This window comes from Malania oleifera, chromosome 6 (assembly GCF_029873635.1).
Source record: "Malania oleifera isolate guangnan ecotype guangnan chromosome 6, ASM2987363v1, whole genome shotgun sequence".
NCBI lineage: Eukaryota > Viridiplantae > Streptophyta > Magnoliopsida > Santalales > Ximeniaceae > Malania > Malania oleifera.
Genome location: NC_080422.1, coordinates 29,100,289 through 29,116,618, shown reverse-complemented (window position 1 = coordinate 29,116,618; position 16,330 = coordinate 29,100,289). Strand labels below are relative to the sequence as shown.

General features: G+C 35.7%; 1 protein-coding gene across 1 annotated transcript in view; it reads left to right on the top strand.

Annotated features, from left to right (window-relative positions):
* Window positions 1-16,330, top strand: part of LOC131157291 (uncharacterized) — a 60,457-nt gene that overhangs the window by 13,752 nt on the left and 30,375 nt on the right. The window contains exons 2-6 of the mRNA XM_058111332.1: window positions 2,990-3,074; window positions 3,166-3,234; window positions 6,104-6,216; window positions 6,316-6,427; window positions 6,510-6,653. Of these exons, the coding sequence (XP_057967315.1) occupies window positions 2,990-3,074; window positions 3,166-3,234; window positions 6,104-6,216; window positions 6,316-6,427; window positions 6,510-6,653 (523 nt within the window). The remainder of the gene's footprint in view (window positions 1-2,989; window positions 3,075-3,165; window positions 3,235-6,103; window positions 6,217-6,315; window positions 6,428-6,509; window positions 6,654-16,330) is intronic.

The following is a 16,330-nucleotide window of genomic DNA, read 5'->3' as shown; positions in this document are numbered from 1 at the left end:
GGAAAATTTTGGAATTTTTAATAAATTTTCCTGTGATTTTTATGAATTTTTATAAATTTATCAAAGGTTAAAAACATAAGAAAACATGGGAAAATCCATATAAAATATTTAATAAGTCTAAAATATCCAACAAAAAATCCCAAAATGTTGAAATTACTAGACAAAAAGTTAAAGAAAAACCTAGAAGAAAATATTTTTAGAATTAGGACAGAAAAGAAAAATAAAGACAAATTGAGTGCCCTTTTTTTGTTGAGACTCGTTTCAACCCCAAGAATCTTCTCTAAGTAAAAAAAATCACCAAAAACGACAAAAAAACAGCCTGTAATGAACTTAGATGGCAGCCGCCAATGACAATGGAGATGACCAGATTTTGGACATTTTGGGGCTGTTCCTACCTAGTTTTTTGCCTATTCTGACCCTGAGATTAATGCTTGACATTTTTCCCTTCCTTTTGACATCCCATGCACGTAAACATCACTCCTTTTCCAACTTTCCTCTCCCTTCTCTTTTTTCGGCCGACAAAACTCCGGTGAGCTCTTCTTCGGCGTTTTCTGCCTGTAAAACAGCCCAAGATTATTGATTTTACATAGTCAAGGCCTTAGAGCAAGAGAGAATTGAAATTTTAAGCCATAAAAATCCTTACTTTCAATAAGACAAAGCTAAAAATCCTACCTATAAGGAACCTTACCTCCTTGTGCGTATTGGATCATCATCTTTAGCCATTAATCAGAGTTTAAACATACCAAACGCAGGATCTTAATGAGAGATCAAGATTAAAAGACTTACCCCATATCTTGATACTTTGAATTGTTGAGAAATCCCATGTTTTCACATGTTGGCCTCTTGATTTCATTAGAGGCTCTTTCTTCTTTTCTCTTTTCTCTCCCTAGCTTGGGTGTGCAGCCCTTTCCTTGTGATTAACGTGCTCCCCTTTTGCCTCCTCTTGTGTGTGTTGCTTTGAAGCCTAAGCCCCTTTAAATAGAGCAAAGCTAGGGCTTCCCTCTTTTCCCTCATCCAAAAATACCCTTTATCTCAAAAGGAGTTTACTTTCATGTCCAAAAGAGGTGTTTGGGCCCTATTTTTACCCCAATTCTTGTCCAATTTCAAATTAAAATGAGGATAAGCCTCTTTTCTTGATTAAATGAACGTCCAATAATAAAATTAAGGTCCCAAATTACCTTGAATGCAAGATTTGCCCATTGTAATGTAGGGAGAAAGGACTAAATTTTGATTATCTGCCCATGAGCTCTTATTGACTTTTAAATTGCTCTTCTAACCCTTAATTAGTTCCAATTATAGTTAAATTGGCCCTAGACAAAATAGGGTGTCAACACTTCCTCTTATCTTTATTTAAAATAATTATAAAAGCTAAGAAAAAGCCAGATGAATGGAGAAAAAGCACTTTAATACCTTTGTACAAAAATATAGGAGATATTCAAATTTGTAATAATTATTGTGGAATTGAACTTACGAGACATACAATGAAAACTGTGGAAAAAGGTAAATGAGCAAAGACTAAGGTTGGAAATGAGGGTCTTAGAAAATCAATTTGGTTTTATGTTTAGGAGATCGACTATAGAAGCCATATACCTTTGAAGAAGATTAATGGAAGAGTTTAGAGAAAAGATTAGGGACTTGCATATGGTTTTTAACTTTTTATTGACTTAGAAAAATCCTATGATAGGGTATTAGAGAAGTTCTATGCTGGGTTTTAGAGAAAAAAGGGCGTTTGTAATAGGTACATTGATGTAATTAAGGATATGTGGGATAGAGTAATAAGTCTAATGACTAGCGTTAGGGCTACAAGTGGAAAATCTAGGGAATTTCCAATCACAATAGGTGTACATCAAATATTTGCTTTTGACCTATTATCTTTTTGCATTGGTGATGGATGAACTTATTACGAGTATCCAAAATGAGGATGTATGGTGTATGTTGTTTGCAGATGATATTGTCTGGAGTCATGAATCTAGGGTTGGAGTTGAATCTAAGTTAGAAATATGGAGCAAAGCTTTAGAATCCAATGGTTTTAGGTATAAATACGACATAATATATGAAATGTAATTTCAATAATTGTAGGTGGAATATTGAAGAAAAGATTTATGTTCAAGAAATTAATAGCACTACGAGATTTAGATACCTTGGGTATATAATGCAAGCTGAAAGAGAACTTGAAGAAGATGTTATACAAAGAATTAAAGCAAGGTGGGTAAAATATAGAAGTGCTTTGATTGTGTTTTGTGATCATAGAATATACTTAAAATTCAAAGGGAACTTTTATAAGACGACTATAAGATTAACTATGCTATATGGGTCAGAATGTTGGGTAACTAAGAAACAACATATCCAAAGAGCAAAAGTTTCCGAAATGAGAATGCTAAGATGGATGAGTGGGATGACATTAAAAGAAAAATTAAGTAATGAATGTATTTGTGGTATATTATGCATAGCGCCTGCAGAAGATAAGGGAGGGTTGACTATATGGTTTGGGCATCTGAAATATAGGCCAAATAGTGCACCTATGAGGAGGAGTGAGCTAGTTACTGCTAATGGTAGTCAAAGGGGTAGGGGTAGACTTTAAAGAACGTGAAATGAGATAGTAAGGATTTAATATCTCTTAAATTGTTGGAGGAAATGCCCATGATTGTGTAAATTGGTAGAAAAGGATTGATGTAGCTGGCCCCATCTAGCGGGACTGAGGCTTGGTTTGTTATTGTTGTTGATGCCTTGTTTTTTTTTTTTTTTTTAAATTTTTTTTCATTTCTTTTTTAATAAATCTTCTTTTTTTTATGGTATTATGATTATAGACTGGGTGTAGGAATTGTTTCAGATACTACATAGCTTTAGCAGCACTAGTTTGAAACTTTAGATGTAAATTATCAAGATTTATGTCAGGGAAATTTAATCCCAATAAAGATGATATCTTTGTGCTCCTACAGTGTTTATTTTACCTCATAATGGTTTATTGCTATCTTCTATTATTTGTTAGCTGAGGAACTTGAAGAAGAGCTTGATGAATGGCTCAGTGCATCTGGATTGACTAAATCTCCTGATGTGAGAGGCGTGATTGCCCCGTAAGTTAGGGACCTAGTTTCACTTTCAGCATTAATGTAGTTCTTCACTCTGAAGCTAATTCATTGTGCTTTATTGGTATTCATTCTACAGACATGCTGGTTATTCATATTCAGGTAGTGCTGCTGCATTTGCATTTGGCAACATTGACCCAACAAACATGTGCGCATTTCTCTCTTTCTTTCCTCTGTTCTCTTCTTATTCTATAAATGTTTATCATAATTAGTTCCCCATATTTCAATAATTTTCCTTCTCTATTTATTGACTTTATCTGTTTGTCTGAGATTTTAAGGTACTATGTTTTCCATCAGTAACATCTGCTGATTGGCCTGATGGGATTAGTCACTGTAGTAGAGTTTGACTTACTTAGGGGGGTTCCTTTGGGGGGAATCCTAGAGCATCAGAGTTTTGGAATGCAGTGGTGGGAAGGATGACGAAGAGGTTAGATGGGTGGAAGGGGGCTCTCTTCTCTTCAGGGGGGAGAATTACTCTAATGCGGGCTTGTTCTTTCATCCCACTTTATTTTCTCTGTTTTTAAGATTCCAAATGGAGATTGCCAATAAGCTTGAGAAAATTACGAGAGACTTTCTGTGGTCTGGCATGGGGTTTCATAGGGATCCCTTACTTAGATGGGATGAGGTTTGTAGGACTAAGAAGGAGGGAGGGGCGTGTCTAGGTAAGTTGGTGTCTGGAAGCACCATGCTTTTAGCTAAATGGTTATGACGCGTCCTTCTAGAAAAATCTTCTAATTGGCATAGAGTTATAAGAAGTAAGTTTGGGTTGGATAAGAATAATAGTAATTTAAGATGTTCTTTGGGGAGTCCGTGGAGGTCCATTTCTCAGATTTATCCTTCCTTTACCCTCACACTAAACTTGTGGTGGGGAGGGGGTTACGTATCCGCTTCTAGAAAGGCCCTTGGCTAGGTATTGTAGCTTTGCCCACGTCTTTCACTCGTCTCTTTCGATTGAGTGCTAAGCACAACAGAACCATATCTTTTTCTGTTGGGGGTTTTGAGTAGTCCTTTGGTATCCTGGAATCTTCATTTTAGGAGATCTCTTAATGATAGGGAGATGGAGGAGTTGTCTTCTTTGTAATCTTTATTGAACGGAAGTAATCTTTCATCGAGGAGGGATGTCCACTCCTGGTCCTTGGATCAGTGGTGAGTATATGCTTGCAAATCTGTTTTTGAATTCTTGATTTGTTCTAATTCTTCATTTCTGTTCTTTCCTATAATTTGGAAGGTCATGGCTCCCTAAAAAATTAAGGCTTTCATTTGGTTGGTTGTGATTAATAAAATAAATGCTAACAACTTGTTGCAAATCAGAAGACCTTTGAAGGCTCTTCCTCCTGAGGTTTGTGGGCCCTGTTTCAAGGACTCTGAGACAGCTTCTTTTCTACTTTTACACTGCACTTTTGCTTGGAGGATTTGGAATAAGCTGTTTGGTATTATGGGGGAGAGTTGGGTGTGCCCTGTATCAGTGGAAGACTTACTTGTCATTTCTTTTACAGGTTTTGGCAGAAGGAAGGATAGGGCAGCCTTATGGAGGTGTGGTTTATTTGCCGTTTTATGGGGGATATGAATGGAATGGAATGTAATGCACGGGGATTCTCTTCGAAAAAATTAATTTGGGAGCTGGTCTGAGATAAGATCCAGTATTTAGCATCACTTTGGTTGCGTTGGTTTTGGGTTTTTTTAGAGGAAATAGTTTCCAGGAGATTCAAAGAGATTGGAGGAATGAGCTGGCTTGTTGCTTTTTTCTCCTTTTTCTGTAGGTTTTAGTTGTTTTTTTATGGTTTGCTCCATATTTTCTTCGGGATAGGTCTCATTCTCCTTATTGTAAATTCTTCTCTCATTAGTATAATTTTCTTTTACTATAAAAAAAAATATAGATACTTGAAGATAGATATAATTATGCACTAATATAGAATTTTTTATGCTTCAAATTTTGGATTTAAGATTAGCTATGCATTTGCTTCTGTTCAATGAGCTATTAAAGTGTAATTCTATGCCTGATGATTCTTGTTTGCATGTGGTGAGCAGTTGCAGAAATTTTAATTTCTTTCTGCAGTGAGAACCAGCATGTGCATTTGCATACATTTAGTATGCAGACAAGGATATCACAGTGATTGTCTGCAGGGTTGCATGTGTCGTCCTTTTGTGCATTATTAATATTTTTTTTTTTTGGAGGGATATTGGTGTCTTGTATGTTGAATATGCTGGGGCTAGTTACAATGGTTGATTTGCTGTATCTACATTCATTAAAATTTATTTCATCCTTCTATAGTTAGATTGCATATAGATTTTTTTTTGGGAGGGGTGGGGGGAGTGGGGTTTGTGTTATCAGACAGTGGGGCACTAAAAAAGGGATTAGGAACTGGATAAGGAAAATTATATGTTTCCTTTTTATTTTAAAATTTTAAAATAATTCTGAAGTTAGCCAATGTGGTGAAGCCAAATATGGCAACTGAATTTTTTTTTGGGTAGGTGGTGGATGCTGTGTTAGTATTCCCTTGTGAAAAATAGCTCTTTGTTTTGGGGGTAGGGGGGGGGGGGGGTGTTGCTGTGAAGTCATTTCAAACTTGGAGTCTTGGACAAATATCAGTAATTATGTTTGAAGAGAGCTGGCATCTCATTATCAGGGGCAAGGTTGCCCTCCATTTCTGCCTTTTTGGGTTCCACAGAGCATGCGTGGGGGGTGGGGGGAGTGGTGGCGGTGGTGGTGGTGAAGAGATCCATATTATATAATCATGAGTCATCAGTTCTAGCAGCCAAGGAGTCTGTGCCATTAGCCATGTTTATAAAAAGGTACTGGTAAGCTGGACTGTTCTATTATAGTGAACCTAGATTCACTACAGGCTTCTGTTTTAGCTTCAGCTAGGTATTATTCATTTTTTTTTTTTTGGGGGGGGGGGGGGTGGTTGGGTTGCTGTTCTTTTTGTAATCAATATGTAGTTGAGCATTCTTGATAATTAAATGGCTAGCTGGCTTTTAATTTCCTGGCCCTTCTTGATGTTTTCCCCTTATATCAGTTTACGGGTGTTTATTCTTGGTCCGTCTCATCACTACTACACTCCCAAATGTGCTCTTTCAAGTGCCACAATTTACAAGACGCCTATTGGAGACCTGCCAATTGATTTGGAAGGTACTTTTTTCCTCTTTTCTCTCCTTCTGGCATGGAAAAAAATGAAAATAAAAAATGTTGTGGTTGGTAAATCAGTTTATTTTTTGACTGTTAAACTAGTCAATGAGGAGCTAAAAGCTACAGGAAAATTTGAAACTATGGATCTGCAAGTAGACGAGGAAGAACATAGCATGGAAATGCACTTGCCGTATCTTGCCAAAGTATTTCATGGGTAAGCATGTTGTACCATGTTGTATGTTAAACTTATTTTCTCTACCTGTCTTTTATTGGGCTGACTTTATGGTCCAATATAGGTACTCGGTAAAAATTGTGCCAATTTTGGTTGGTGCTCTTGATTCAGAAAAAGAAGCAATGTATGGAAGGGTGCTAGCCAAATATGTTGATGACCCAATAAACTTCTTTTCAGTGTCTTCAGACTTCTGTCACTGGGGATCTCGGTATGCATAGTTTACTGGTAGCCCTCTTTTATTTTGGATATCATTCTATATTTCTAGCTTTAATCATTGATTTGGTTGTTCGTTTCCTATAAGTTTGTGCATACATGATTGGTTGATTTTTCTTAATTTATGTAGGAGGTTTAATATTCAATTTCATTTTTTGTGTTGTTAAAGCATTACAATATTGGCATACTTTTCTTAGTGCATGATTCTTTTGTTTAGTAGTTTTGATCAACCAAGCATACTTTTTGTACAAGGAAATGACAAGTTCTTCCATTCTTCTCTCATTCATAGTTTTCAACTTCTGTGATTGTGAGTATTTGTTTATACAGTTGTGTGTTTTTTTTTGTTCTTTTATTTATTATTATTTTTCCATGAATGCATTGACAGTCTTAATCTAAGACCTACCATCACCGCCTACTCTACCAGCAGGCCACGGTCTTGGTGGTGCATTTATTTTCAAAATTAATGTAAGGTTCTCAGTTCTCCCTATGAAACTCATACAGGAAGGTAAAATAGGGCTGAGATTTCAGATACTTATAGCCATGTGTCAATTATCACCAGAAGTTCTTTATTGTGATTTTGGCATTGCTTTGTGAAAAGGACAAATATTGGTAAATTATTATTTGAAAATCTGTATTCTATGGTGGAGGTAATTGACCTATACAATTTTTAATCAGTAAAAGCAAATTTATGGCTATAGAAAAGCACCAATGTGTGCCAACCCTTGTCAATAACTAATTTACTGGCCAAAATTCATTTAAGCCTAATATGCACTGCTTATCTATTTCACTATTTCCAGTATATTGAAATTTTGAACTCTTAGTCTCCTATCTTTGAGCCAAGTACAACACAACTCTTAACTCTTGAAACACTCTCCTGTTCTCCTCCATCCATGCAACAAGAAATAAAGGTCATAAGGATTGAAGCTATGTTTTGTTTCTTTCTGTAGAAGAGTCCACATCTGTTGATCTATGAGTTGGCCACCTCCAAAGACTCCAAATGATAACCAGAATTGAGAGAGCCACATCTGATAATTCCCTGGATCATTGACAATGGAGGAAAAGATGGTTATTTTTCTCTGCTTCCTTTCAAAAATAGCACCTGCTAACAAAATCTAGGTGGATCAATATAGGGAGGAGGATAGAAAACAGAGATGAAGAGAGAGGAGCGTGGACACATGTCTACACACAAAAGAAATGCCCTCCAACACAATCCGGTTCCTAAATGCACTCCTTGCATATCTAACGACATACTCTTATATAAGCAACAAAGACACTACAATAGGAAAATAAAAATCTAAACAGAAAATTATTCCAAAATCTAATATCTAAAATCCCTTACTTGATTTCCTCAAAAATCAAAATTACATAATAATCTCAATAAAATCCCATAATTCTGAAAAATTTGGCTGCCAGCCTCTGTTTTGTCCTCCCCTCATTGGAGAACACTTTGTGCTAACTTTGAAGTATGGGAGGAGAAGAAAACACAACCAATGAAGTAAAATTCTCCCAAGGTTGAGAGTCCAAATAGATCAAAGAATAGTCTTCCCCTAGAAGCAGCAAGAAACAAAGCAGAGATTCTTGTTTGGTCTGCTCATTGTTGAAATAATGGGGAATGATGAAGTCAATGATAGAAATGTTTTGGAGCTCCTGTAATCACACTCCATAATGTGCAGGTCTAGAGATCCAACAGCGTGATGGACTGCGAGAAGATTTGTGGAAATAGGGTTTCTATTCCTTTAAATTCCATGGAGTTGAAACCAACCTTCTGTTTAACCTAGGTGTGGTCAAGTCACCTAATTAATGACAAGTTTATATGAAATTCTGGGTCAAACCTAAATTAATAAAAACTGATTAGGTTTGATTTACATACAACATGTGGGAAACTCTTGGCATCAATGACAGGCAACAGGCCATTTTCTCAGGCTGGTGAAGCAGTATTGCTGCCAACAAACCTCCAAATCACCCTTTCTCCCCTCTTGAAGCCCTCGCTCTTTGCTGGTTTTTCTTGTTTCCTTATCAATCATGGCTACTCTTTGTCATGAGAGAAGGTGGTTGATGGAGGACTGTCCAGGTCGAAGGGAAATCCTTCAATCTGCACTTAGAAGAGGGAAGAGTGGCCTTGTTTCTTTGTTCAAGAGAAATCCAGTTTGTAATTGCTGGGCTAGGATTTCTTTGGCTGTAGCGCAATGGTTCGCAGATGGGGGGGGGGGGGTTCTTGTAAAATAAGGTTTGGGAGGGTGGATTATTGGATAGTGATTAGTTAGATGAGGAAGTGAAAATTCTTGGAATTAGGCTTGGGGTGGAATAGGAAAAGTTCTTCTGTATTCCTTGTCCAGAAGGTGTTTTTGATGATGGTTGGGGGAGTTTTTTGAGAGAGTTTCAACTGTTGGTGGAGGATTCTGGTAAGGAACTTCGCTGTATGGTGAGAGGCGCTGCCACCCTGCATGGTGAGTGACGCTGATGTGGCAATTGGTACAGATGATAGAAGGATTTTTTACATGTCAGTGAGAATCTCGATCATGGAAGGAAGTTTTGTTGCAGGAGAGTGATCATCCCTGTGCAATGTGGTGAGATTTTGTGGCATAAGATAAGTGGAGATGGCAAGTGACTCGTGGCAGATGCAGCTAGGGTTTTGCAAGAGGTTATGCAGGGTTGGCAATGAATGGTCTGGGCCTGGGATGAATTTTGTTAGACTGGGGCCTGTTGTTGGGTAAGTTGGTTCTCCTGGGTCAGAATTTAGCTCAGTTGGGGATCAAGAGGTCCAATGATCAGTGGCTAGAGAAAGACTTACCTTGAGCAGAAGAAGAGTGATTTTGTTTGGGCCCAAAGAAGGTTAGGGTCAAATGTTTCTGTTGAAATTGGTGTATTCCCAAGAGGGGACAGTTTCTCGTTTTGAGTCTTCAAACTTCTACCTACATAATCAAGGCAATCAGCCCAATACAAATTTTAGGAAGGTCTTGTATAGCCCTGCTACAGTCAATTCTTATTTGGAGGAGGAATCACCAGATTTTTCCTCTTCACTGAACAGGGTACATGCCATATCCATATTGCAGAAAAGGGGGAACGGAACTTCCACATTGCCACACAGGATGGATGACAGGGTGAATCTTGTAGGGCAAATACCAACAAGGGATAGGAGCGGTTCAGTTAGTCTTGGGATCTTGGTTTATGCCCCTGCACGCTTTGTATGAGAGGGCTGCTGTGAGGATGACAGCTTGATCAGCAGTTGCTGGTTTGTGACAGTTGAGGGGAGGGGTTCGCAAAGTTCCTGGAAGGGTGTGTATGATAGCCAAAGGGATGTCGATGATGCAGGAGACAAGTCTACTGGTAAGGGAAGTAAATATGAGATGATTTATGCTTGCCAGGTGGACATATGAGGTAATTCTGCTGGGACAATGAAAAAAATTCTTTGAAACATACTTAAGGTACTTGGTGTGTTATGGAGTCTCTAAAAATATTCTGAAGGGAGATATAGATGTGAGAAGTAGCAAGGGTAAGAAGGAAAAATGGGGTGATGGGAAGTAAATATGAGATGATAAGCTTGCCAGGTGGGCATATGAGGTAATTCTGCTGGGACAATGAAAAAGGTTCTTTGACACATACTTAAGGTACTTGGTGTGTTATGGTGTCTCTAAAAATGTTCTGAAGGGAGATATGGATGTGAGAAGTGGCATGGGTAAGGAAGAAAAATGGGGCGACGTGTCTAACAGTGATAGTGAGTTTTCTTTTGGATGATTTTGGAACATTGTGGCTGTATCTGAAGTGTCGGAACATTGTGTCTGTATCTGAAGTGTTGGAACATCGTGGCTGTATCTGAGGTGTCAGATTTACTTGGCTAAGGTGGGTTTTCGGCTATTGGCCTTGGAGGTAACGAAGTTCACTTGGATGGGGCTTAAAGGAAGTTCAACAAAAGGCTCTGAATTAGCAAGTTTGAAGTGCATGGTGAAATGATTCAAAGGGTTTAAAAAGGGGGCTTCTTATTTGAATTACTCGTAAGTTTTATTTATTTATTTATTTTCTTACTCCCCTCCCCGAGGATTGTTTGTCCTCTTCAAGTTTGTAATCTCTTTCTTCTCTCCTAATGTATCTTCTTTTATTATAAAAGAAGAGTGGTTTGCGCAATTAAAACCAAGTTCAAGAGTATGATTATGCATGGAGAAGGTATCAATGTCTGCATCACTTGTTCCACAAATGGTAGTAATTAACCAAGGATTTCACCAACTAAACACAATGTCCTTATTTTTCAATCAAATTATCTCTTTCATTTAATATTGAGTCCCATGCAACTTTTTCAGTAGTCCATCCAAGTACATGGACCTTAAGAAACCCTAAGAAAGTTGTAGCATACCTTCTTTAAGAATATCGTTGGATTGATTCAAAACATTAGTTATTGTCAAAAATATATTGAATAAGATGAAAATCACATTCAAAAATGTATATAAAACGATAGAAGTCAAAAGTGTACGTAAGATATCAAGACTCCTTTTATAGTTGTTCTCCTAGGGTTTTCCTTATAATCGAAGTTAATCTCTGAAAGCGTGCAAGCCTTTTAGCTTAAGCGAAGATTGTCGCTAGTGTGACACACTCCAAAGATCAATTGTAGGAGATATTGGTTGGATGAGCAAAGACAATTCAAGTAATTAGGGCACAAAAATAGAAATAAACATGCAAGCAAATCGACACACAAGAACCCTAAATACTATCTTGGGTAGGGAAAAGCCCTTGTGTATTTCTGTCCAATAGTCTTCTATCTTGCATTTTTTGAATGTTTATGAATATTTCTTTTTAAGAAAATCTCAAATATCTTTCTTACGCTACTTTAATGTTGCAGTTAATAAAATAAAGACAAAACCTGAGTTTTCCAAAAAGGCAATATTTTTTTTTTTAATTTACGAAAATCCTTTTTTCTTTTTTTGAAATTTAGTAATTTTAACGAGTCAATGACTTTGTTTTAATAAAATCAACTCATGAAATATGTAAATAAAAAATTAATGGAAGAATCGCCCCAAACAAAATTATCTTTTTCAATTTTAGCAGTTTTGAAAAAATATTTATTTATTTTGGACCTTCTAATGAATTAGTTAAGGGAAAAAGAAAAGAAAAACTAGTATTTTGTGAGTTAATTTTTTTTGGTTTTTAATTCTCAATTTTTAATAATTTAAATAAAATAAATACAAGTAGTATGGTAGTAGTAGTAGTTCTAGTGATAATGATGATGAAGATGATGATGATGATGATGATGATGATGATGATAACAACAACAATAATAATAACAACAACAATTATAATATAATCATAAAATATTCATTTTCTATTTTTTGGTTTTTTTTTCCTCTCAAATTTCAGCAGTGTAAAAGGTAAAAAAAGTTCCAAAATACATAAAAAAATTAACATAAAATAAATGAAATAAAATAAAATGAACCTGAGAAAAGTACCCTTGGATTATACATAATGCCAAGGAAGTCTGATTGGGTATGCTTTGAGTGAGACCATTGTTAGTGCTCACCAGGACATATATTGCCAAACTAATGTGTGTGCCCTGAGCCATCACTCGAACAACTTTAAAAGTTTGTGTTTGAATATAATCACCGTGGCTACAGGGTAACATATACCTTTTTATTATCATTAGAATTGGCTCTTAGGATGCCAAATATATCATTTTTCTCAAGGGTTAGATTGAGATGGTTTAGACGTCACGAACCCTTGGGGTGCAAAAAATTAGCACATATCTAATATACACCAAAGGGATTACTATAACAAGAAAAACTCCCATGAAACCATGATCTTATCTATTAAGAGAAAGTCATGCAATGACTAGGAGAAGAAAGGGGATCGTCATCCTCTTGTAGTCCTGCCTAACAAGGTGCTAAACATATAAAAGAAATTTACGGTGGAAGATCATCAAGACTCGTGATCTCTTCAAAACTAGAAGTCACCTCATCATAAGAATTTCCAATGTCAGGAATTCCTATTAATTCTTTCAAATCCCAAAAACAAAGTGAGCTCACCATGACACCATGGATAGATTGGAGAGAGTTCATGCTAGTGCACCACTACTTGTAAAATGAACGAACTATAAGGAAAATGGTCATACACGAAAAAAGATGATGTGACAGTGGAATAAATGTTCACTTTCTCAAATATGGTCTTGTTTCGCCCAGGAACAAGTTATAGAATATCTTTAGATTGGAATCATCACCAATAGTTTTGTTTTTCAGTAATACGTTGCCTTAAAATAAAGGGAAAATTCGTTGTCTTTTATATGTCATTATGGCTATTTTGGAGTTTAGGCACATTCCTAGATGATTTCAAATTTGCTTTTGTCCTTATTGGAAATCACAATATTACTTCCCCTTGTTGTTCAGACTCCAGCTACTCAAATGATAAGGGTGGGGTTGGAAATATCACTCACCTAGTCCTTCATATAACTTTGAGTCGCACAATTTGTGAATTTTTTTTCCTTGAAACTACCCTTTTTGAGAAATTAGGATATTCCTTTGATGGTGAAAAAAGGCAATTCCTTCATGAATAGTTATTTTGCTAGGAACTTCTCATTTCATGAGCTACAATTCAACAATAGTGGCAATCGATCTTTGGTAACTGCCATGGTTCTAAAAATTAGACCTATGATCAACCAAAGCCATTGGATTGGTTGGACAAGTCAGATTGATGGGTCAACTCAGTGGTTGAACCAGTAATGTGTGTGTATAAATTACAAAGATACTCTTTGTAATTATAATAGTTAATTGAAAATAAAAATAATTAGAAATAGAATCTAAACAATTTTTGTGCTACTTTTCATATTATTAAAACATTTTGAAAATTATTATTAGAATTAATATTAAATATTTAATATAGTGAGAAAATATTTGATTAAATGAAAAGTTATATATATATATGTGTGTGTGTGTGTGTGTATCTATGTATCCATTTTATGTTTTTCCATGGTATCTACTACAAACCAAAATTAGGTGCGGTAGAAAGTTGCAAGTTCCTTGTCCAAGAGGTACATGGTTCAATCTCCTCCGCTTGCATTTCGTATAGTTCAGTTACATATTGTAGTGCCAATATGATGTGCTGAGCCGAAAATGTTGCAGAATAACCTACCAAGGAAGAATATTGATGGTGCTGCATCATTAATAACTACAAAATTCAGATGAGGGTTCTATATTGTAGTATCAAGACTATGTAGGAGGAAAATGAGCCCAAGTACAAGCCAAGATGGTATGTCAGTGTGTGGTCTTTGATAACTACAATAGTCGACTGAGGGGTTACATATTGTAGTACCATGATGATGTGCCGACAAATAGTGTTTGATAACTACAATGTTCTAGTTAGTTTTATATGTTGTAGTACCAATATGAAGTACGGGAAAAGTGTGATCAATAATGAGCAAGGACCTTATGTTGGTGATTAGTCTTTGATAACTACAAGATCTTCAGAGGTCTTCCAATTATCAAGCCCTGATGATTGTTGCAGGATTTTACACTATTAGATTGGTTGTCAATAACAAAAATAGATTTTTGATTCTTTTTTTTGTTTTTTTTGTTTTTCCCCTTATTTTCCCTTTATTGAAGCAAGGAAACTCAATTTTAAGTGGGCTTATTTAAGTTAGTATTTTTTTTATAGAAAATTAATTTCTGGGTTTTTTTTTTTTTTTTTGATATTATGTATTTTTATAACTAGCATTCAAATAACCCTTACTTTTTTCGTTTAAAATTACATATTTCAATATTTTAAGTTCTTTCCCTTTTTTTTAACGTGTTTTTCTTACACCTGATTTGGAATAAAAAATATGTTTGCATGCTATGCCTTTTTGTTTTTGTTTAGTATATAAACATTCTATATTTTTTACAACGTACCCTTTGGAGGCCCCGAATGTATGGTGGCATTCTTGGTTGCATGATTCTAAATGGAAGCCATTAGATTTGATGGTGTGAAGTTGAGAAGTTGTTGTGAAGGAGAAATGGATGAGAGATAGATATGTTCCACTAGGTGTGCCATAAATTTATAATCACAAATTCCATGGCTTGGGAATTAAGACTAGAAAATTTGGAGCAAATATTTTAGTTTTGTATTAAAATGAAAGATTAAGTACAATCTTTGTGTATTTTTTGAAATGAAGAATGAGTATTCCTATGATTTTATCTCCTAGAAGTTTTTGCTAATTCAAGGTCTCGAATTATACATGTTCTTGAATTGAGTGGTGGTGGATCTTCTAGAACACGGGTTTGACGGTGTGTGAGAAGATGTTGTGTTTGATCTTTGTAGGCACGAGCTTGATCATGAAGGGCTAATGTTTGAACGAAGGATGGATTGTGAAAGAATGTTTGGGGACTTGTTTTTCTTCAAGCATTAATTGATTTTTTCATTTGTTGCAAGGTGCGGACTAGGGGGTCTGTCGCCTTGACCTGGGATGGCGAGGGTGAGAAATTTGTGATTTGAGTTTCTTTTGAGTCACTAGACTCACCACTAACATGTTATTTACCTATGTGAGATTGGTTCACCTAATTACCACTCATTAGTTGGTCTCAAGGCTAATCCTAAGGCCAAAGAAATCAGTAGTCTCAGTTTGCTTTTACCAGAATTAGGTTTGGGAGTACAGTTATGTGAAGGAAACGTTGTAGCACCCCCTATGAGCTTGCTTTGGGAGTACAGTTATGTGAAGGGAACGTTGTAGCACCCCCCATGGGCTTGCTCTGGGAGTACAGTTATGTGAAGGGAACGTTGTAGCACCCCCCATGGGCTTGCTCTATGAAAGGTACCTAATTACTATTGATTATCTCAAATTGATTCAAATGACCCTTAATTAACCCCCAAATTGTCATTCTATGAACATTTCAAAATAAACACAAAATGTGGTATGATTTAGGAATGTTTAATAAGATTTCTAGAAGGGGTCTTACTAGATAAACCTACCTTAGAATTGACATTATGAGGTATGACCATATGAAATACCTCTTTACCTTTTATTTTATCATAGGGACGCACACATGTCCACACATGCAAACACAGATCATGCAACAATTAAACATGCAAAATGATAAAAAAAAATGAACCAAATTAATCAAAATAGACTAAAAAATAATCACTTGATTTCTAGAATTTTTTTGAGAATTTTTTGGACAATTTTTGAGTTTTAGGGGCATTTTGTTCATTATGAAAAATTGTGGGTAGTTTGCAATTTTCAATTTTTTTGAATAATAACCATAATAACTACTACACAAATACACATATGTTATAACCAACAATGCATTTTTTTTTTTTTTTTCATTTTCCTTACAATAACAATAATAACATGCTAACTCTAGCATATTCACGTGCACACATATGTTGCTACATAATTAATTAAACTTTTTTTTTTTGATTTTCTTTAAAAACCATCACAATAATAGTGAAATTCCAAATAATATATTTATATGCACACATATCTCTAAATAGCCAATGATGCATTCTTCTTTTTTTTCTTGAATTTTCCTTACCAACCACCACAATGAAAGAGTACCAACAACAATAAGCTCTCATAATGCACACTTTTTTGGATTTTTTCTTATGATAACAATCAAAAAGCTAATCAACATGTAAATGCAATTAATGCATACACGTAAAGTCACATGCTCATAACATGCACCTACATATAAACATATACCACACACATGCATTATCACATAT